We start from the raw sequence: 21,406 nt of genomic DNA, 5'->3' as shown, positions 1-21,406 counted from the left end.
CTCTACCAACTGAGCTACAGGAGGCCTAATCTGTAACCTGTAATTTCTAACCCCTGTGTTTGTCTCTGTGGGCCCAGATGTGCGGTACCCTTTCAGTGTGAGTGTGTTTGAGGACCACATTTACTGGAGTACCCAGGAGAAAGGGGAAGTGTTCCGGCAGGACAAGTTTGGCCGGGGCACCAAGACCAAGCTGCTCACCGCTGGGCCCTGGCTCACCCAGATCAGTGTGTACCAGCAGCAGAGATACAACTCCATAGGCAGTGAGTGACACTTCAAACATCTTCTGTGTTTCCTATTTGATATCAATTAAAACGCAGTCTAGGTTTTAGTGACATTGTTGTTTACGTGTGTGTGTGTGTGTGTGTGTGTCAGTGAAAACCCCTTGTAAGGGGATCTGCAGTCACTTGTGTCTGCTCAGACCTGGAGGCTACACCTGCGCCTGCCCTGAGGGAACCAGCTTTGTCTCTGGCAGCAACACAGACTGTGATGCAGGTACCATAGCCTCCTCCATCTTGGACTGATGACTCTGTCTTGTATTGTAAATGAAAATTATCTCTATCTTGTCCCTCTTGGTTTGACTGTTGTGGTTAGCTACATGAGGTTTTCAATCTATTTTGTGTGCCATAACAAAATTGGAATGGCTGTAGGTGGGTCACCATACACATTTTTTTGAGAGGCACTGTTCCAAACTTTAGTATTGGGCAAAGACAGGATATGATGTAATACCTTAAACAGGAAGTAACACTTTGAAGGAAATTGTGCTCCATATATTGTAGTGTGCATTGTTGTGGTTGACTGGTGTTGACCATGTATTAACCTCTGAAATCTGACCTCTGTCAGGATTTGACCCCCCACCCACCATGCCCCCTCCATGCCAGTGTATAAATGGCGGAACATGCTACTTTGATGACAACAAGGCCATGTGCATGTAAGTTGGATGTTACATTAACTTGTCCTATTAGTGCCATTACAATTACTGCACAATATCTACATGTTGCATTTTTCCAGACTATGGTGTCCATTTTAGGACAGTGACACATCCATGGAAGCAGGGTGTCCACGGGTCCTTAAAAAGTATTAAAGTCTTAAATGAATTTATCTGAAATGTCTTAAATTCAGTCTTCAAAGGTCTTAACAAATGTGACTGAGATGACTAGAGTGTTTCCGTTATATTGTGCCGCTGCTTAATTGTTGCCACCGCGGCAAAAAAGAAACTAAATTGAACATCAAATAATACTCGAGGCACACTTTCAAGATGTAAAAGAGCTATCCAACCGCGTCTGTGTGTGCACGTCAGGTGCGCGTGCCAGTGCGAGTCGGTCCTTTGCCAGAGGAGAGAGATGAGAGCAAGGTAGCCTAATATGCCTATACAATTTGATAGACAACAACACTAACTAGAGCTGAGACATTAAACTGAAAATTACCAACACCGACATTGCCCTCCTCTTACCGAAGCAATTTTGCTTACATCTGTAATTTCGGTGATTAAGCTACACAAGTTCCTGCAGATATTTGGGCTCTAAAACCATTATTTGGTCAACAATAATGTGCTTGAATTAATCTGCTTCCTGCAATGAAAGTATGTATCTGCCCTGTCACTGTTTTGTGCTGGCTCTCACTCCTGCTCCCTCATTTAAACATGGAGTAAAGGGAGAGATGAATTCTGTGCAAGTGCAAGCATACTGACTGTTGAGCAACATTTCAAAATGTAATTGTGTGAAAGACACAGTTTTTTTTAAACAACTACTGATACTGTTGTTAAAAAAGAGGAGAGTCTCAGCTTTATGTGAGTATAACAATTATTTCTCAACTGTCATTACAGAGGAAATAACACCACTTTACAAACAGAGTATGTAATTGAGAGCAGGTAGCTGACTAGTGGTGGCTATTCAGCAGCCTGATGGTCTTTGGGTAGAACCTATTGGCCAGTCTGTTAGTTTTAGCCATGATGCTCCTGTACTGGCCGTGTCTGAGTGATGGAATCGGGGAGAACAGGCCGTGGCTCGGGTGGCTGGGGTACCTGATAAACTTCTTGGCCTTCCTGCGACACCTGGACTTGTAGGTGTCCTGGAGGGCAGGCAGTGTTCAACCCATGGTGCGTTCGGCTGAGCGTACCACCCTCTGTAGTGCCTTGCAGTCAGCGGCGGTGGAGTTGTCGTACCAGGCTGTGATGCAGTCCGACACTATGTTTTCGATGTGAGGGCCTTCTGGGACAGGTTGAATTTCTTCAGCCTCCTGAGGTTAGAGTGACTGTCGTTCCTTCTTCACCACAGTGTCGGTGTGGTTTGACCATTTCAGCTCCTTGGAGATGTGTACACTGAGGAACTTGACGTTTTTGACCGTCTTCATAGCGGCCCCATTGATGAGGATGGGGGCGTGCCCAGCCTGGTTCTTCCTGAAGTCCACAATCGGCTCCTTTGTTTTGCTGACGTTGAGGGAGAGGTTGTTTACCTGGCACCACACCGTCAGAGTGCCTACCTCCTCCCTGTAGGCTGTCTCATCGTTGTTGGTAATCAGGACTACTACTGTCGTGTCGTCAGCACTCTTGATGATGGAGTTGGAACTGTGTGAGGCCATGCAGTCGTGGGTATACAGGGTGTACAGAAGGGGACTGAGGACATACCCTTGTGGGGCCCCTATGTGGAGAAGGTAATGTTGCCTACCTTCATCATCTGGGGGCGGCCCGTCAGGAAATCCATGACCCAGTTGCATAGGGAGGAGTTCAGTCCCAGGGCTGTGAGCTTTGTGGTGAGCTTAGAGGGCACTATGGTATTGAAGGCCGAGCTGTAGTCGATTTAAAGCATCCTCACATATGCATTCCTCCTGTCCAGGTGGGTGAGGGCAGTGTGCAGTGCAATGGTGATTGCGTCGTCCGTGAATCTGTCGGGCGGTAGGCAAATTGGAGAGGGTCGATTGTGTCGGGGAGGGAGGAAGTGATGTAGTCTTTGTCTAGCCTCTCGAAGCACTTCATGATGACTGAAGTGAGTGCTACGGGTTGGTAGTCATTCAGTTAATTTACTTTTCCTTTCTTGGGCACGGGGATGGTAGACATCTTAAAGCAGGTGGGGATAACAGCTTGAGCTAGAGAGAGATTGAAAATGTCAGAAAACACAACAGCTAGCTGGTCTGCACATGGTCTGAGGGCACGGCTAGGGATGCCGTCTGGGCCGGCAGCCTTGCGAGGGTTAACACGTTTTAATGACTTGCATACGTCCTCCATGAAGACCGCAAGCACATAGCCCTCGTTGTCCTCAGGGGCTCTCCTAGGCAGCTCAGAGTCGTTTTGCTCGAAGCGTGAGAAAAGGGTGTTTAGCTCGTCCGGTAGGGCGGCGTTGGTGATAATCCGTGATCGTTAGAAGCCTCTGTCACATACACCTCGTATCCGACCCGCTGAATTTTTCCTCCACTTTGTCCCTATACTTGTGTCTCGTCATCTTGATCGATCTGCGTAGGTTGTATTTGTACTGTTTAATCATACAATTGTCCCCGGTCAATATGCACAAAAAACATGTTGCAAATCAAAATATCCATCATGCATTCCCTGAAAATGTTAGATTAAACTTCTTTCATGACTTACTTGGCACTGGAAAAAGTCAGTCTAGAGCCCTCCTGCTGAAATTACCTAGCTTCGAAGTATAGCCATTTGATACCTGATTCACTGAATGAGGGAATTCTTTTATTAGACTTTTTGGTTGTAGTCTGTTATAGCATAATACCTCCAAGAGAGCTACTGAGTGTGTAGACTTTTGTTCCCCCCTCTACTCTAACACACCAACTGCTCAACAGGACCTTGTTAAACTGACTCAGGTGTGTTTGAGCAGTGCCGGATCAAAAGCCTGCACACCCAGTGGCTTGGCTTTCCAGATGGAGAGTTGACCACGTGTTTTATACTGTAACATACAGTGCCTTGCAAAAGTATTCATCCCCATTGGCGTTTTTCCTATTCACCCCCCACCTTTTGCAGCAATTACAGCTGCAAGTCTCTTGGGGTATGTCTCTATAAGCTTGGCACATCCAGCCACTGGGATTTTTGCCCATTCTTCAAGGCAAAACTGCTCCAGCTCCTTCAAGGTGGATGGGTTCCGCTGGTGTACAGCAATCTTTAAGTCATACCACAGATTCTCAATTGGGTTGTAAGGCAACAAAATAGGAAAAATGCCAAGGGAGGTGACTACTTTCGCAAGACTACTTTCGCAAGGCACTGGCACTTCGACTTTAAGGCATTTTTTTTTCACAGTTATGATATTGAGCATCATTATACTAAGCTGATATTGGTATCGAAGCCAAAATTCTGAACACTTAGGCCTAGAGTTTGTGATTTAGCTAATGATTAGCCCATTGGGGTAGCCTAAACAAATGCAGATGGGAAACCCCATGCTTCAGTCATCTATATCCTAGCCGCTATGCTACTACATCCGTTAGGCTACAGGAGAATGCTCATTGCTCAAATAGCACACTTGCCTGATAATATTATGAGCCAGCCCAAAAATACTACTTTTTGCCAACATGGGCTCATTTCTGGAGAGGAATATTAGCAGTTGTGTGGCGCTCGCAGACCTCAAAATTGGTATTGTATTGCATTCCAAGTGGCATTAAAAAGTCTTAAATTCAACAAATAACCTGAACATAACGTGCGACTCTGTCCTTATTATGGATAGCGTACAAGCCCTGCCGGTGTTACCTCTCTCTGTATAACATTGGTTTTGATTTTTTCCTCAGATGTCCTCCAGAATGGCAGGGAGACTTTTGTGAGATAAACATATTTGGGGTGGTCGCATCTTCAGGTACATGCAACAGTATATCCATGATCCATCGTTAGTTTGTTCATATTTTTTTTCATACCACAAAATGTCAATGTCTTTACGTCCCCCCTCTGTTTCTCTCTATCGTTCTCCCTTTCACCTCATCTCCTTCCCTTCCTTCTCTTTCACCCCCACTCTCATTCCCTCCTCTCCCTCATGCAAACCCCCTCTCCTTCCCTCCCTCCCTCCCTCCTGCCATTCCCCCCCCCTCCCTCCCGCCCAGTGGGTATAGCCATCGGGGTGACTGTACTGATAGTACTTCTCCTTGGGGGTCTGGTCTATGCTGCCCAGAGGAAGGCCAGTATCATGGAGACAATAAGCCACATCATGCCAAGTATGCCTAGCTTCAGGTGAGCCACAGTTCCACAGGTACTGCCACAATATATCTTGTCCCCCAGCTCATTAGATTCTAAAAGGATATGCTAATGCTAAAGCTAGCCCAACAACCCATTAGATTCTAAAGGGATGCTAATGCCAAAGCTAAGTTTCCTCATAATACAGAGCTAATATCTGTATCATAATCCTTTCATTCATACCAAGTGTACTTTTATTGGATGTTTTCAGGGGTGCCCCGTCTCAAAGCTCTGACCCATCAAAGGAGGAGGGGAGTGACCCGGGCCCAAGCCTCAAAGCGGTTTGTCTAATCATGATTTGTTAATAATCCATAAAACAAAAACATTTAAAGTGTTTTCCAGCACACAGACTCCTAGAGTACTGTGGTTAGCTTATGTTCATGCAAAGCGTCTCTTTACATAGTCTTACGGTCTATGTCTCATCAATGTCTCATCTAGGAACCCCTTCACCAGGAGCCCTGTACTGCTGTTCCTATGGAGGAGGAAAGGGGGAAGAGTTTTGAGAACCCCGCCTATGCAGCTGAGGGGATTGAGAGACCTGCCCCTAACGGTATCACTACTGCCATCCTTGTGCCCAATGGGACAGCAAAGGTCAATACACAAAATATACTGTATTAGCTAATATATGTACTGTATTCTGTTAAATCATCCCAATGTGGATTTCAGCAGTTCTATGATTTTAGTTTTACTAAGACAACACTGGCGGGTCACAGCCAATCAACTTGTGGGCCAGATTTTGCCCGTGGGCCGCCAGTTGAAGACCCCTGTTTTGGAGTTTCAATTGAGAGCTAGTTAAAAAGTGTATTCTTGTTTTTAGGGACATGCACTGGGCAGTATGCCAATGTCATTCAGAACATAGAACATGAGGAAGACCACCCTGTCGACTGTATCTTGCGTGTAGTTCTGAATTGTTCTTTATGTTGTTCTATAGGAGAACATTGAGAACCCTTTGTATGCTGAGGTTCGTGTGGTAGCTGAGCCTGACCCTGAGCCCGATGCTAGCGCCACACCCGCTAACACTGTATCAGTCGAGGTAGGCACCGTTTGAAAATAAACATATTAAGGGGCTAGTTATAGTTCACCTCTGAAACAAAAGCTGGTCAGCTTGTTTTCATTTTTATGGGATAGTTAACTTTTTTAAGTTTTAGCTGACTTTCGACAGGGTGAATTATCCCTTTAAATGTGGTCTTAACTCAAACAGACTGACAAGGTTTGATTTTGACGTGAACCATCCCTTTCAAATATCAGACAATAGAGTAAGATCTTTACAGTTCAGGCTTTTCTAACTTATTTTTCTGGCTGCCATTTTAGGGGGCCTTTGAGAATCCAGCGTACTCTTCAGAATCAGATGAGGAACTGACTCCCAAGGAACCAGTAGCCGACAAGTCACTAAAGGTACAGTGAGGGAAAAAAGTATTTAATCCCCTGCTGATTTTGTACGTTTGCCCACTGACAAAGACATGATCAGTCTATAATTTTAATGGTAGGTTTATTTGAACAGTGAGCGACAGAATAACAACAAAAAAATCCAGAAAAACGCATGTAAAAATTTTTATAAATTGATTTGCATTTTAATGAGGGAAATAAGTATTTGACCCCTCTGCAAAACATGATTTAGTACTTGGTGGCAAAACCCTTGTTGGCAATCACAGATATAAGTTCATGTTAATTTACCTGAGTGCCAATAATTGTTTCTTTCACACCACCCTCTTCAGTTCGAACCCATCCCTGATGACAATGCCGACAACAGTTTCATAAACCCAATGTTCTCGGTGAGTGTTCAAGAAATAAGCTTGTACATGTGCATTCTACAATAGAATGTGTGTTTTATTGTTTTCATATGCACTTTGGTGTATTGATGTCTTCTTTATGCATAATTGCAGTGTAATATGTGTTGTAGACCTAGGTAGAATACTTAATGTAAAATACTTTAAAATACTTTATAGTTTCAAATAAACTCCAAGCTACATCAAGCACACCTCAAACACTTTCAAATCTTTGACATAGAACACAAACACACAAGATCAAATACTGTCTGTCTTCATTCTAATGCTCTTTCGACAGGATCCCACTTACCCATCCACCCCAGAAGACTCCTTCATTTGACCTCCACACCAAGCAAATCAGTGGACAAAACACCAGGACTAAACACTGGACTAAACTGAACACTAGGACTAACACTGGACTAATCATATCATACTAATCTCTCCCTGGTTGGAGAATGGCTTATTAAAACAGTACAAACAATGCACCTTCACTTGCCCTTAAACAGCCCGACTTTCAATACCTGACTTTGAAAACCACTGCATTAGATGAAGAAATCGGGGCCCGGTTTCCCAAAAGCAACCTAAGGCTAAGATCATTGTTAGAACCTTTGTAGGAGCATCGTTAAATCTCTGAGCTGTTTCCCAAAACCATCGTTACTAAAGTTGGACTTAAATACTCCTAGAACAGCTAAGTGAGTCGTTAGTAGGCATAGTCCCGTTGTGGTGATGCTTTCAGTTGACTGTACAGCATAGCCATGCACAATTGCATAGAAAAAAAAACTAAACGTCCCTTGTCTGTCATGAATGTTGAATAAAATTATCTTTTAATTTAGCCTACTCTGCCGATTGTCCGTGGGGTTGGTTCTTAGTCAGGTCGAAATTTGAGGCAAAATGTCTACAGGAAAGTATTATTAAACCGACTTCAAAACGCGTCTCTGTGTGTGGCAATCAAGGCTTGTTTGCTCATCAGCTAAGGCATGTGCACAAGACGGAAGTAGCCTGCATGCACACGATGCATACTAACCAAAGTCTTGCAGGTGTTTACATTGTTTTGTACAAGGTGATAGATATCTCAACGCCTGTACCGGTGCTCTAAAAAGTAAGGTAAACAAGACTTTTCTGTGCATATTTGGTCTCTCGACCAGCTGAAGGACCAACCGCACAGACAACCGGTAGAGTAAGTTCAAATGTAATGTTATTCAACATTCTGGCTTGTAAGGGAAGTTTCCAAGTTTTTGCAGTGCTTTGATTCAGACTGTATACCAAGAATTGGTATCAGTCTGATTTATTAGGCAACGTCGTTAGATGCTGTTTTGCCCTTCCACATCACTTTATACACAGAAGATCTCTGCTAAACATAGAATCAAGGTGCTTATCTGTCTGTGACCTCCGATAACTTCAGAATGAAGTTGACTACAAATACAAAGTTGCCAATGTCTTTGCAATTTGTACAAATAAGTGAAGGATAAAAATATGCTTCAAATGAAAAGAGATGACAGCATTAAAAGATAAATACAGTAGGCCTATTCATAGACATATATATATATATAAATCATGTTGAAATAAATTTCTTGTTCAATCAACTGAGTTTTATTTTGCTAATTGTAAGCTAACCTACTGTAATTTTTGCCTCAATATATTTCATGATGTGTAACAGCATGTGTGCAATGATGTGCCAAATATGTGATTTAGTGGATTATTATTGGGGAACCATTAGAATAAGCCGCCTCAATATAGGTGGTAATTTCTCTCTAGGAGCTGATCCATCGTCAGTATTGTGGAATACTTATAATGTAAAGGTAAGATTTGAATTGAGAAAGCTGATCCGAGAGCAGTGCGGCCTTTCTTTCGATCCTACCAGTATGGACATATTCTCCAACGAAGCACTGAGTGAACGTTAACTCTACGTTGTGTTCTGGAAACGCATGTTACATCTTCGGCCGTTGTAAGAACGATGCACCGTTAAAACACTCATAAGTTCCATCGCTATCGGGAAACTGGGCCCAGAGCAGTTAATGGAAGTGATGCGATAGTGGGTGAACGGTAGAACGGATGTGTATAGCTAGAAAGTCTGGAATTATGTGGCTTAGTTATAAGTATTTATAACTAAGACTATATTTTTATGATTACAATCTGTGATTAATTATATTTGATTGACTCGTCATAAAGCGAAACAAACTGTTGATGTATATGATGTTGTAAATGATCTTGTTTTATACTGTATGATTAAACCGATTATTGTTGTAGAGTTTGATAAGTGTTCTTGGAGATTAACCTTGGCAACCAGGTCTTAGATTTCTTCATCCTATGTATTATGAGTAGGGCCCTGTGTTTTGCTTAATAATGTCACATGACCTGGATTTAAAACGTTATTTAGAGCTTTTTCATCAACCTGTCCCCTTTTCTTTTTATGTCAGATGGTCCAACACCATCCTCAGACAGTTTCTTTCATTTTTGGTCTAATTCTCATTTCTAGAAAAAGCTTTAAAAAATGTTAAAATCCAGGTCATGTGACATGATTAACCAAAACACAGGGCCCTAATTATGAGATCAATGAAAGTGTAATCATCTGACCGCAAAATTAATTGTTTGGATGAAGGACAATATGGATGGTAATAATGTTAGTATTAACAATAAGACATTGGCCAACATACCACAATACAGTAGGCTACATATACATATATACTCTCTCTCTCCTTCCCCTCTCTCTCTCTCTCATTCTTTGCATCCCTTTTTTGTGTCTTTCCACTCCACACATGCTGCACGTGTCAGCTAAAGATCAGAGATATATTTGCCAAGCAATCAGCATAGAGACTCACACTGGTATCGTCTGAGTATGATGACCCTGATTCCCATGTAGTGTCTGCTGCGACCCACTGAACTTGGCTGCTGTGCTCTCTGCTCAGCCATAGAAGCCTACAGCCCTACACTAACCACGCCTTAATGATCACTGATGGGGTAACAAAAGCAATGACTACAGCACTTTGCAACTCTCCTCTTCTTTTCTCTTCTCTCTCATCTTCTCTCCCTTCCTTCCCTCTTCTCGCCCCTCCTCTCCCTTTCCCTCCTCTCATCCTGCCATCACAAATGTCTTATCACATCAATGCTTCCCCTTTCACTGAGTGGAATGTAACTACACTCCAAAAGGGTTCTTCGACTGTCCCCATAGGAGAACACCATTTGGTTCCATGTAGAACCCTCTGTGGAAAGGGTTCTATCTGGAACCCAAAAAGGTTCTACCTGGAACCACAAAGGGTTCTCCTATGAGTGTAGGGCACTAAAAGAGAGATAGGGAATACAGAGTGGTTGGGTAAGGGATAAGTGGAGTTATAGTGTGGTGATGGAAGAGTGGAGGGATGGGGGGCAGAAAAGGAGGGAAGTAGGGGGACTGGTAAATTTAGAACCAAAAAGTTGCTATCTAGAACCTAAAAGTGTTTTTCGGCTGTCCCCATAGGAGAACTCTTTGAAGAACCCTTTTTATTTCCAGGTAGAACCATTTTGGTTCCAGGTAGAGAACCCTTTGGGGTTCCATGTAGAACCCTTTCCACAGAGGGTTCTACCTGGAACCAAAAAGGGTTCTCCTATAGGGACAGCCGAAGAACCCTTTTGGAACCCATTTTTCTAAGTGTGTCATTTAGCAGACACTCCAGAGCGATTTACAGGAGCGATTAGGGTTAAGTGCCTTGCTCAAGGGCACACCGGCAGATTTTTCACCCAGTCAGCTTGGGATTCGAACCAGCGACCTTTCAGCTACTGGCCCAACGCTCTTAACAGCTACGCAACCTGCCACCCCATAATGATTCATAGGCATGTTTTAGTTCTACTACCCCTGCATGTAAAATCTGCTTATCAGCTCAAGCATGTCACAATCAGCAGCACTGGGGTGGGTGGGGGGAGAGAGAGATTGGAAATGGGTGGACCAAAGATCCTGCATCCATGCATCTGTATGAGAGAGAGAGAAAGAGAGAGAGGAACAGCGTGAGTGATATACTGAAGATAGACAGAGAGGGGGAGGGGGGAGACTGAGCGAGAGATAGATTGGGAGAAAGGGAGGAGCAGAGAAGTGCAGTGCTGCACGCGTGTCTGTGTGAGAAAGAGGAGAGAGTGAACTAGAAAACGAGTGAGGGAGGAGAGAGTGATGCAGCTAGCAGGGAAGCTAATGGAAGGTTTACACAGGAGTCAAGACACAGCGCTAGGCACCAACCCAAAGGAGTAAAAGGAGGGATTGCCAATGCACACACGCCCACACAGTTACACACCACACACAGAGCAGACAGCATGTATAAGGTAAGGATGTTATTCTGTTTGATTTATAATTATTCTGGCAGACGTGGTCACAGCAGGAGGGAAGGATTCAGCAATTAAAGGGATTGAGGAATACAGCATGTGTGTGCACATTTATGTGAAAGCTGCAGGGATGCTCAGCCTCGTGTGTGTGTGTGTGTGTGTTCTTGTGAAACCTGCTAGGATTCTCCAATGACAGCTGAGGCAGACAAATGCTGGATTTTACCAAAACAAGTGCAGTGGATTTATAGATTGGATTTAAAGATTACATATGGCAATCTATTTAGTTTGCTATAGCTGCTTTTTGTTTGATTTGGTATTAGAGGTAGCATTGAATGCCATGGAACTCTAAGTTGAATGATACATTTCGATGTCTTTGTGTTCTGTGTGTGTGTGTGTGGGGGGGCGTGTCTGTCTATATCTGTGTGTCCATGTGGATAAGCGTGTGCTGCTCACATGCATGCTAATGCAAAGTACATTTCTCAGACTAATTCTATCCGTTTATACAAATTGCATTTGAATTGCAAAGATTAGCATGTATTTTGAAACATCAGTAATGGAATGATAAGGACACACATTGCATTCTTACCTTGCATGACCGCCCCTGCTCTCTTTGGCCTGGAATGATTCAATACATGACCTTAGAGTGATCTGGTTTCTTTTTTTCTATCTTTCTTTTTTAAATACTACAGCATATTTTTAAACCACTTGTCATAAGCCATCACATTGCTTAAACCAACCCGTTGCTTTTCAGACACTTTAAGGGACAGAGGAAAGAGGTTTGTTTGCAGACCAGACAGTCAACCATTACTTAAGGACATGAGGTGAGGACATGGGTGGTGTCACGTACCAACACACACACACACTGGGTAGAAGGGCAGATGGTGCCAGGTCTGTGTTTGAGTGACCTTGCCTTCCTCCTCTCTGGCATCACCTACAACAACAGATGCATCATGCACTCTTTATCCAACTCTACAGGCAGGCTGATAGCGAAAGAGAGGCGAGTGCGTGTGGGGGTTCACCATCTGTCATAGAGACAGGCACTATGAAAGACTATTGTATGTCTACGCAACGTGATGATAAGTAAACTTGCCTGAGACCTGAAGACTTGTGTTAGAGCTAATGCCTATAGGCTTTGTCTCAGTAGGCTGATGTGGTCCTGAGACACAAGACAGTAACAACCATGTAACTATAGGAGTGAGCTATAACAGATCTGAAGAAAATCTTTAAAATCTCTTCACACTGCTTATCATTTTGGTCTCTGAAGTTTAAACAGTCAATGATTTTGGCTTTTAACAATGTCTCAACCATGTCCATTGGCCCAATGCTTAGCTAAAAGTACAGACCTCTTTGTCTAATGCTTAGTCTTCTGGACAAGATAATCCTCTCACCATCTTCACTACTGCGTGCAGCAATATAGTATAGTGTGCATGTAACAGACTACCATGCCACAGATGGCACTAACACATTGTAGTCCCACTAGTATTCTATAGATCACTCAGTATTAGAAAGTACTACCAAAGGCATTCCTCTTGTCCCTGACCATATAGCCAGTAGGAAACCCCAGATTGTTCAGTGGCAGGCAGACAAGTGTCAGTGGGAGAAGGCTGTCCACTCTAAGCTCTCCTCCACCGCTTGTAATCAGAGTCTCGGAGAGGGGAAGGATGGAGGAATATAAGGGAGGGACAGAGAAGATGGGGAGGGAGAGAAAGAGGGTAGGGGGAGAAGGGCAGAGACGATGGGAGGGAGTAAGAGAGAGGGAAAGAGGTGGGCATGAAAGAGGGAGAAGGGTAGGTAGGAGATGGAGGGAGAAGGGGGAGGGAGAGGGGGAGGATGAAGGAGGGATAGGAGGGAGGCGGGATAGAAAGATGGGTTGGGAGGTAACGAAGAGGAATGGAGAGGGAGAATGTAGGAGAGAGAAGGGATCCAGCTTTTGTCAAATTAATGTCAAAAGTAGAATTTTAGCATTTTAGCTAACCCTAACCATTTTCCTAACCTTAACCTAATTCTCCTAACCTGGTGCATTAATTCTCCTAACCTGCTGCGTAAATTCTAACCTGCTACAAAAAGTCAAATCTGACGTTATTTTTTCAAAAGCTGGATTCCTTCTAGCCATAACCCAGTAAGAGGGGGCATGAGAGGGAGGCAATCTGTAGAAATTACTGATGAGGACCAGAGACTTTCTGAGCAGAGAGGTCAGGGGGTCATGACCTGGCTTATTAAGATAGAAATGGACTGTCAAGATTGGAACAGACATGGCTTTTTGTTGCAGTGTAAATAACCATACTAGCCATATTAATTTATTTTATATCCCTGAAGACCTCTTCCTAATGCAACCATGACCATTTGTATTATACTCTCTAGCTTGTCATTGGTAGGCACAGAGTGATTTGTTACCTCTTCTACAGTGGGGAAAAAAAGTATTTAGTCAGCCACGAATTGTGCAAGTTCTCCCACTTAAAAAGATGAGAGAGGCGTGTAATTTTCATCATAGGTACACGTCAACTATGACAGACAAAATGAGGAAAAAAAATCCAGAAAATCACATTGTAGGATTTTTAATGAATTTATTTGCAAATTATGGTGGAAAATAAGTATTTGGTCAATAACAAAAGTTTCTCAATACTTTGTTATATACCCTTTGTTGGCAATGACACAGGTCAAACGTTTTCTGTAAGTCTTCACAAGGTTTTCAAACACTGTTGCTGGTATTTTGGCCCATTCCTCCATGCAGATCTCCTCTAGAGCAGTGATGTTTTGGGGCTGTCGCTGGGCAACACGGACTTTCAACTCCCGCCAAAGATTTTCTATGGGGTTGAGATCTGGAGACTGGCTAGGCCACTCCAGGACCTTGAAATGCTTCTTACGGAGCCACTCCTTTGTTGCCCGGGCGTTGTGTTTGCGATCATTGTCATGCTGAAAGACCCAGCCACGTTTCATCTTCAATGCCCTTGCTGATGGAAGGAGGTTTTCACTCAAAATCTCACGATACATGGCCCCATTCATTCTTTCCTTTACACGGATCAGTCGTCCTGGTCCCTTTGCAGAAAAACAGCCCCAAAGCATGTTTTTCCACCCCCATGCAAGTAGGTTTGGTGTTCTTTGGATGCAACTCAGCATTCTTTGTCCTCCAAACACGACGAGTTGAGTTTTTACCTAAAAGTTCTATTTTGGTTTCATCTGACCATATGACATTCTCCCAATCCTCTTCTGGATCATCCAAATACACTCTAGCAAACTTCAGACGGGCCTGGACATGTACCTGCTTAAGCAAGGGGACACGTCTGGCACTGCAGGATTTGAGTCCCTGGCGGCGTAGTGTGTTACTGATGGTAGGCTTTGTTACTTTGGTCCCAGCTCTCTGCAGGTCATTCACTAGGTCCCCCCGTGTGGTTCTGGGATTTTTGCTCACCGTTCTTGTGATCGTTTTGACCCCACGGGGTGAGATCTTGCGTGGAGCCCCAGATCGAGGTAGATTATCAGTGGTCTTGTATGTCTTCCATTTCCTAATAATTGCTCCCACAGTTGATTTCTTCAAACCAAGCTGCTTACCTATTGCAGATTCAGTCTTCCCAGCCTGGTGCAGGTCTACAATTTTGTTTCTGGTGTCCTTTGACAGCTCTTTGGTCTTGGCCATAGTGGAGTTTGGAGTGTGACTGTTTGAGGTTGTGGACAGGTGTCTTTTATACTGATAACAAGTTCAAACAGGTGCCATTAATACAGGTAACGAGTGGAGGACAGAGGAGCCTCTTAAAGTAGAAGTTACAGGTCTGTGAGAGCCAGAAATCTTGCTTGTTTGTAAGTGACCAAATACTTATTTTCCATCATAATTTGCAAATAAATTCATTAAAAATCCTACAATGTGATTTTCTGGAAAATATGTTCTCAATTTGTCTGTCATAGTTGAAGTGTACCTATGATGAAAATTACAGGCCTCTCTCATCTTTTTAAGTGGGAGAACTTGCACAATTGGTGGCTGACTAAATACTTTTTTCCCCCACTGTATTAGTCGAGTACACCAGTGGCGGTCACTGCCATTTAGGAAATACCCGTGCTAAGGACTATTCAACGCTGGTCTGACCAATCGGAATCCACGCTTCAAGATTGTTTTGATCACGCGGACTGGGATACAGTTGAAGTCGGAAGTTTACATACACTTAAATTGGAGTCATTAAAACTCGTTTTTCAACCACTCCACAAATTTCTTCTTAACAAACTATAGTTTTGGCAAGTCGGTTAGGACATCAACTTTGTGCATGACAAGTAATTTTTCCAACAATTGTTTACAGACAGATTATTTCACTTATAATTCACTGTATCACAATTCCAGTGGGTCAGAAGTTTACATACACTAAGATGACTGTGCGTTTAAACAGCTTGGAAAATTCCAGAAAATGATGTCATGGCTTTAGAAGCTTCTGATAGGCTAATTGACATCATTTGAGTCAATTGGAGGTGTACCTGTGGATGTATTTCAAGGCCTACCTTCAAACTCAGTGCCTCTGCTTGACATCATGGGAAAATCAAAAGAAATCAGCCAGACATTTGTTTTTAGACCTCCACATGTCTGGTTCATCCTTGGGAGCAATTTCCAAATGCCTGAAGGTACCACGTTCATCTGTACAAACAATAGTACTCAAGTATAAACACCATGGGACCATGCAGCCGTCATACCGCTCAGGAAGGAGACGCGTTCTGTCTCCTAGAGATGAACGTACTTTGGTGCGAGAAGTGCAAATCAATCCCGGAACAACAGCAAAGGACCTTGTGAAGATGCTGGAGGAAACAGGTACAAAAGTATCTATATCCACAGTAAAACGAGTCCTATATCGACATAACCTGAAAGGCCGCTCAGCAAGGAAGAAGCCACTGCTCCAAAACCGCCATAAAAAATCCAGACTACGGTTTGCAACTGCACATGGGGACAAAGATTGTACTTTTTGGAGAAACGTCCTCTGGTCTGATGAAACAACAATAGAACTGTTTGGCCATAATTACTATTGTTATGTTTGGAGAAAAAAGGGGGTTGCTTGCAAGCCGAAGAACACCATCCCAACCGTGAAGCACGGGGGTGGCAGCATCATGCTGTGTGGGTGATTTGCTGCAGGAGCGACTGGTGCAGTTCACAAAATAGATGGCATCATGAGGAAGGAAAATTATGTGGATATATTGAAGCAACATCTCAAGACATCAGTCAGGAAGTTAAAACTTGGTCGCAAATGGGTCTTCCAAATAGACAATGACCCCAAGCATACTTCCAAAGATGTGGCAAAATGGTTTAAGGACAACAAATTCAAGGTATTGGAGTGGCCATCACAAAGCCCTGTCCTCAATCCTATAGATCATTTGTGGGCAGAACTGAAAAAGCGTGTGCGAGCAAGGAGGCCTACAAACCTGACTCAGGTGCACCAGCTCTGTCAGGAGGAATGGGCCAAAATTCACCCAACTTATTGTGGCAAGCTTGTGGAAGCCTGAAACGTCTCACCGAAGTTAAACAATTTAAAGGCAATGCTACCAAATACTAAGTAAGTGTATGTAAACTTTTGACCCACAGGGAATGTGATGAAAGAAATAAAAGCTGAAATAAATCATTCTCTCTACAATTAAACTGGCAAATCATCAGTATAGAGACAAAGTGGAGTCGCAATTCAACGGCTCAGACACGAGACGTATGTGGCAGGGTCTACAGACAATCACGGACTACAATAGGAAAACCAGCCACATCGCCGACACCGACGTCTCGCTTCCAGACAAGCTAAACACCTTCTTCGCCCGCTTTGAGGATAACACAGTGCCACTGACGAGGCCCACTACCAAGGACTGTGGCCTCTCCTTCTCCGTGGCCAACGTGATTAAGACGTTTTAAGCATGTTAACCCCCACAAGGCTGCCGGCCCAGACGGCATCCCTAGCCGCGTCCTCAGAGCATGTGCAGACCAGCTGGCTGGTGTGTTTATGGACATATTCAATCTCTCCCTTTCCCAGTCTGCTGTTCCCACATGCTTCAAGATGGCCACCATTGTTCCTGTACCCAAGAAAGCAAAGGTAACTGAACTAAATGACTATCGCCCTGTAGCACTCACCTCTGTCATCATGAAGTGCTTTGAGAGACTAGTCAAGGATCATAGCACCTCTACCTTACCTGTCACCCTAGACCCATTTCAATTTGCTTACCGCCCCAACAGATCCACAGACGATGCAATCGCCATCACACTGCACACTGCCCTATCCTATCTGGACAAGAGGAATACCTATGTAAGAATGCTGTTCATTGACTATAGCTCAGCATTCAACACCACAGTACCCTCCAAGCTCATCATCAAGCTCAAGGCCCTGGGTCTGAACCCCACCCTGTGCAACTGGGTCCTGGTCTTCCTGACGGGCCGCCCCCAGGTGGTGAAGGTAGGAAACAACATCTCCACTTCGCTGATGCTCAACACTGGGGCCCCACAAGGGTGCGTGCTCAGCCCCCTCCTGTACTCCCTGTTCACCCATGACTGCGTTGCCAAGCACGCCTCCAAATCAATCATCAAGTTTGCAGACGACACAACAGTAGTAGGCTTGATTACCAACAATGACGAGAACGCCTACAGGGAGGAGGTGAGGGCTCTGGGAGTGTGGTGCCAGGAAAATAACCTCTCACTCAACGTCAACAAAACAAAGGAGATGATCGTGGACGTCAGGAAGCAGCAGAGGGTGCACCCCCCTATCCACATCGACGGGACCGCAGTGGAGAAGGTGGAAAGCTTCAAGTTCCTTGGGTACACATCACGACAAACTGAAATGGTCCACCCATGCAGACAGTGTGGTGAAGAGGGCGCAACATAGCCTCTTCAACCTCAGGAGGCTGAAGAAATTCGGCTTGGCACCTAAAACCCTCACAAACTTTTACAGATGCACAATTGAGAGCATCGGGCTGTATCACCACCTGGTACGGCAACTACACTGCCCGCAACCTTAGGGCTCTCCAGAGGGTGGTGCGGTCTGCCGAACGCATTATCGGGGGCAAACTACCCGCCCTCCAAGACACATACAGCACCCGATGTCACAGGAAGGCCAAAAAGATAATTAAGGACATCAACCACCCAAGCCACTGCCTGTTCACCCCGCTATCATCCAGAAGGCGAGGTCAGTACAGGTGCATCAAAGCTGGGACCGAGAGAATGAAAAACAGCTTCTATCTCAAGGCCATCAGACTGTTAAATTGCCATCACAAGCACATTAGAGGCTGCTGCTGCCTATTGAAATCACTGGCCACTTTAAGAAATGGAACACTAGTCACTTTAATAATGTTTACATACAGTGGAGAGAACAAGTATTTGATACACTGCCGATTTTGCAGGTCTTCCTACTTACAAAGCATGTAGAGGTCTGTAATTTTTATCATAGGTACACTTCAACTGTGAGAGATGGAATCTAAAACAAAAATCCAGAAAATCACATTGTATGATTTTTAAGTAATAAATTGCATTTTATTGCATGACATAAGTATTTGATACATCAGAAAAGCAGAACTTAATATTTGGTACAGAAACCTTTGTTTGCAATTACAGAGATTACATACGTTTCCTGTAGGTCTTGACCAGGTTTGCACACACTGCAGCAGGGATTTTGGACCACTCCTCCATACAGACCTTCTCCAGATCCTTCAGGTTTTGGGGCTGTCGTTGGGCAATACGGACTTTCAGCTCCCATCAAATATTTTCTATTGGGTTCAGGTCTGGAGACTGGCTAGGCCACTCCAGGACCTTAAGATGCTTCTTACGGAGCCACTCCTTTGTTGCCCTGGCTGTGTGTTTCGGGTCGTTGTCATGCTGGAAGACCCAGCCACGACCCATCTTCAATGCTCTTACTGAGGGAAGGAGGTTGTTGGCCAAGATCTCGCGATACATGGCCCCATCCATCCTCTCCTCAATACGGTGCAGTCGTCCTGTCCCCTTTGCAGAAAAGCATCCCCAAAGAATGATGTTTCCACCTCCATGCTTCACGGTTGGGATGGTGTTCTTGGGGTTGTTGTGACACTCTGGCTCCATGGACTTTATTATTGAGCCAGGGTTGTTCATTTTCCTTGTTTGGGTGTATTTCTATGTTGGGTATTCTGGTTGTTTCATTTCTATGTGTGGTGATTGTTCGTGATTATTCAGGTGACTCCCAATCGGAGGTAACGAGTGACAGCTGTCGGCTCGTTATCTCTGATTGGGAGCCATATTTATACTGTGTGTTTTCTCGTGGGTATTGTGGGTTTTTGTTCCAGGTTCAGTCATAGTCACTGTAGGACTTCACTATCGTCATTTGTTTGTTGTTTTCGTGGTTGCTTTTTATTAAATAAAGTCATCATGTTCACTCCACGCGCTGCGTATTGGTCCGTTTCCTCAGACGATCGTGACAGAAAAACCCACCATAAAGGGACCAAGCAGCGCGTCCAGGAACAAAGGGTCTGGACATGGAAGGAACTGTTGGACGGTAAAGGGTCCTGGACTTGGGAGGAGATCCTGGATGGTATGGATCGCCGACCATGGAACGAGACGGTGGAGAGGCGACGGCGAGAGGAGCAACGGCATCGGCAGGGCCATCGTCGGAAGGACGAGAGGCAACCCCAAAACGTTTTTTGGGGGGGGCACATGGCTTGGGCGACTGAGCAGCAGGAGGCTGCCACAAGGCAGATTCAGAAGGCTACCAGGTTAAGGGGGCTGACGGAGGCAGAGAAGGGACGGATTCAGGAGGCTACCAGGTTAAGGGGGTCACTGGCCAAAGTAGGGAAAGGAGATGTAGAGGCACGGCGTGAGAGACTGAGGTGTGTATCCAGTCCGGTCCGGCCCGTTCCTAATCCCGAGGTACAGCCAGTAGTGTGTGTCCCCAGTACGGTACGGCCTGTTCCGGCCCCTCGCACTAAGTGTACGGTGCGCGTCGCCAGCCCAGCCCGGCCTGTTCCTGAGCCTCATACGAAGCCTACGGTGCGCGTCGCCAGCCCAGCCCGGCCTGTTCCGGCCACTCGCACCAGGGATACGGTGCGCTCCGCCAGCCCGGCCCGGCCTGTTCCGGCCACTCGCACCAGGGATACGGTGCGCGTCGCCAGCTCAGCCCGGCCTGTTCCTACTCCACGCACCAGGGATACGGTGCGCCGCCAGCCCGGCCCGGCCTGTTCCGGCCACTCGCACCAGGGATACGGTGCGCGTCGCCAGCCCAGCCCGGCCTGTTCCTACTCCACGCACCAGGGATACGGTGCGCTCGCCAGCCCGGCCCGGCCTGTTCCGGCCTCTCGCACCAGAGATACGGTGCGCGTCGCCAGCCCAGCCCGGCCTGTTCCTGCTCTCCGCACTAGGCCTACGGTGCGTCCCCAGGGCCAAGCATGCCCTGTTGCTGCTCTCCGCACTAGGCCTTATGTGCGTCCCCAGGGCCAAGCATGCCCTGTTGCTGCTTCCCGCACTAGCCCTGAGATGCGTGTCCTCAGCCCGGTACCTCCAGTTCCGGCACCACGCATCAGGCCTACGGTGCGTCCCCAGGGCCAAGCATGCCCTGTTGCTTCTCCCCGCACTAGCCCTGAGATGCGTGTCCTCAGCCCGGTACCTCCAGTTCCGGCACCACGCATCAGGCCTATGGTGCGTCCCCAGGGCCAAGCATGCCCTGTTGCTTCTCCCCGCACTAGCCCTGAGATGCGTGTCCTCAGCCCGGTAACTCCAGTTCCGGCACCACGCACCAGGCCTACGGTGCGCCTCAGACGGCCAGAGTCTGCCGTCTGCCCAACGGGCCTGAACTGTCCGTCTGCCCAACGCCGTCTGAACTGCCCGTCTGCCCAACGCCCGTCTGAACTGCCCGTCTGCCCAACGCCGTCTGAACTGTCCGTCTGCCCAACGCCGTCTGAACTGCCCGTCTGTACTGAGCCTGCAAAGCCGCCCGTCTGCCATGAGCCTTCAGAGCCGTCCGCCAGACCGGGAGCCGCTAGAGCTCTCCGCCAGACAGGATCAGCCAGAGCCTTCCGCCAGACAGGATCAGCCAGAGCCTTCCGCCAGACAGGATCAGCCAGAGCCTTCCGCCAGACAGGATCAGCCAGAGCCTTCCGCCAGACAGGATCAGCCAGAGCCTTCCGCCAGACAGGATCAGCCAGAGCCTTCTGCCAGACAGGATCAGCCAGAGCCTTCTGCCAGACAGGATCAGCCAGAGCCTTCTGCCAGACAGGATCAGCCAGAGCCTTCCGCCAGCCA

General features: G+C 45.9%; 2 protein-coding genes across 6 annotated transcripts in view; both read left to right on the top strand.

The window, feature by feature from the left end:
- The window catches only part of lrp2b (low density lipoprotein receptor-related protein 2b), a 158,885-nt gene extending 150,381 nt beyond the window's left edge, over window positions 1–8,504 (top strand). The window contains exons 74-84 of the mRNA XM_045214242.1: window positions 78–257; window positions 373–492; window positions 841–928; window positions 4,720–4,784; window positions 5,026–5,152; window positions 5,367–5,436; window positions 5,594–5,746; window positions 6,087–6,188; window positions 6,467–6,550; window positions 6,871–6,927; window positions 7,220–8,504. Coding sequence (XP_045070177.1) covers window positions 78–257; window positions 373–492; window positions 841–928; window positions 4,720–4,784; window positions 5,026–5,152; window positions 5,367–5,436; window positions 5,594–5,746; window positions 6,087–6,188; window positions 6,467–6,550; window positions 6,871–6,927; window positions 7,220–7,261 — 1,088 coding nt within the window. The 3' untranslated portion in view covers window positions 7,262–8,504. The remainder of the gene's footprint in view (window positions 1–77; window positions 258–372; window positions 493–840; window positions 929–4,719; window positions 4,785–5,025; window positions 5,153–5,366; window positions 5,437–5,593; window positions 5,747–6,086; window positions 6,189–6,466; window positions 6,551–6,870; window positions 6,928–7,219) is intronic.
- Window positions 8,505–10,927: 2,423 nt separating this feature from the next.
- The window catches only part of LOC121566670 (MAGUK p55 scaffold protein 3b), a 54,881-nt gene continuing 44,402 nt past the window's right edge, over window positions 10,928–21,406 (top strand). For 4 of the 5 annotated variants that reach the window (XM_041876678.2, XM_041876696.2, XM_041876689.2 and 1 more), the window contains exons 1-2: window positions 10,928–11,208; window positions 11,960–12,029. The gene's annotated coding sequence lies outside the window, so the exon portion shown is untranslated. The remainder of the gene's footprint in view (window positions 11,209–11,959; window positions 12,030–21,406) is intronic. The other variant, XM_041876683.2, reaches the window with a different exon arrangement.

This window comes from Coregonus clupeaformis, chromosome 1, assembly GCF_020615455.1.
Source record: "Coregonus clupeaformis isolate EN_2021a chromosome 1, ASM2061545v1, whole genome shotgun sequence".
Classification (NCBI taxonomy): domain Eukaryota; kingdom Metazoa; phylum Chordata; class Actinopteri; order Salmoniformes; family Salmonidae; genus Coregonus; species Coregonus clupeaformis.
This window is presented reverse-complemented; position numbering and strand designations above follow the sequence as displayed.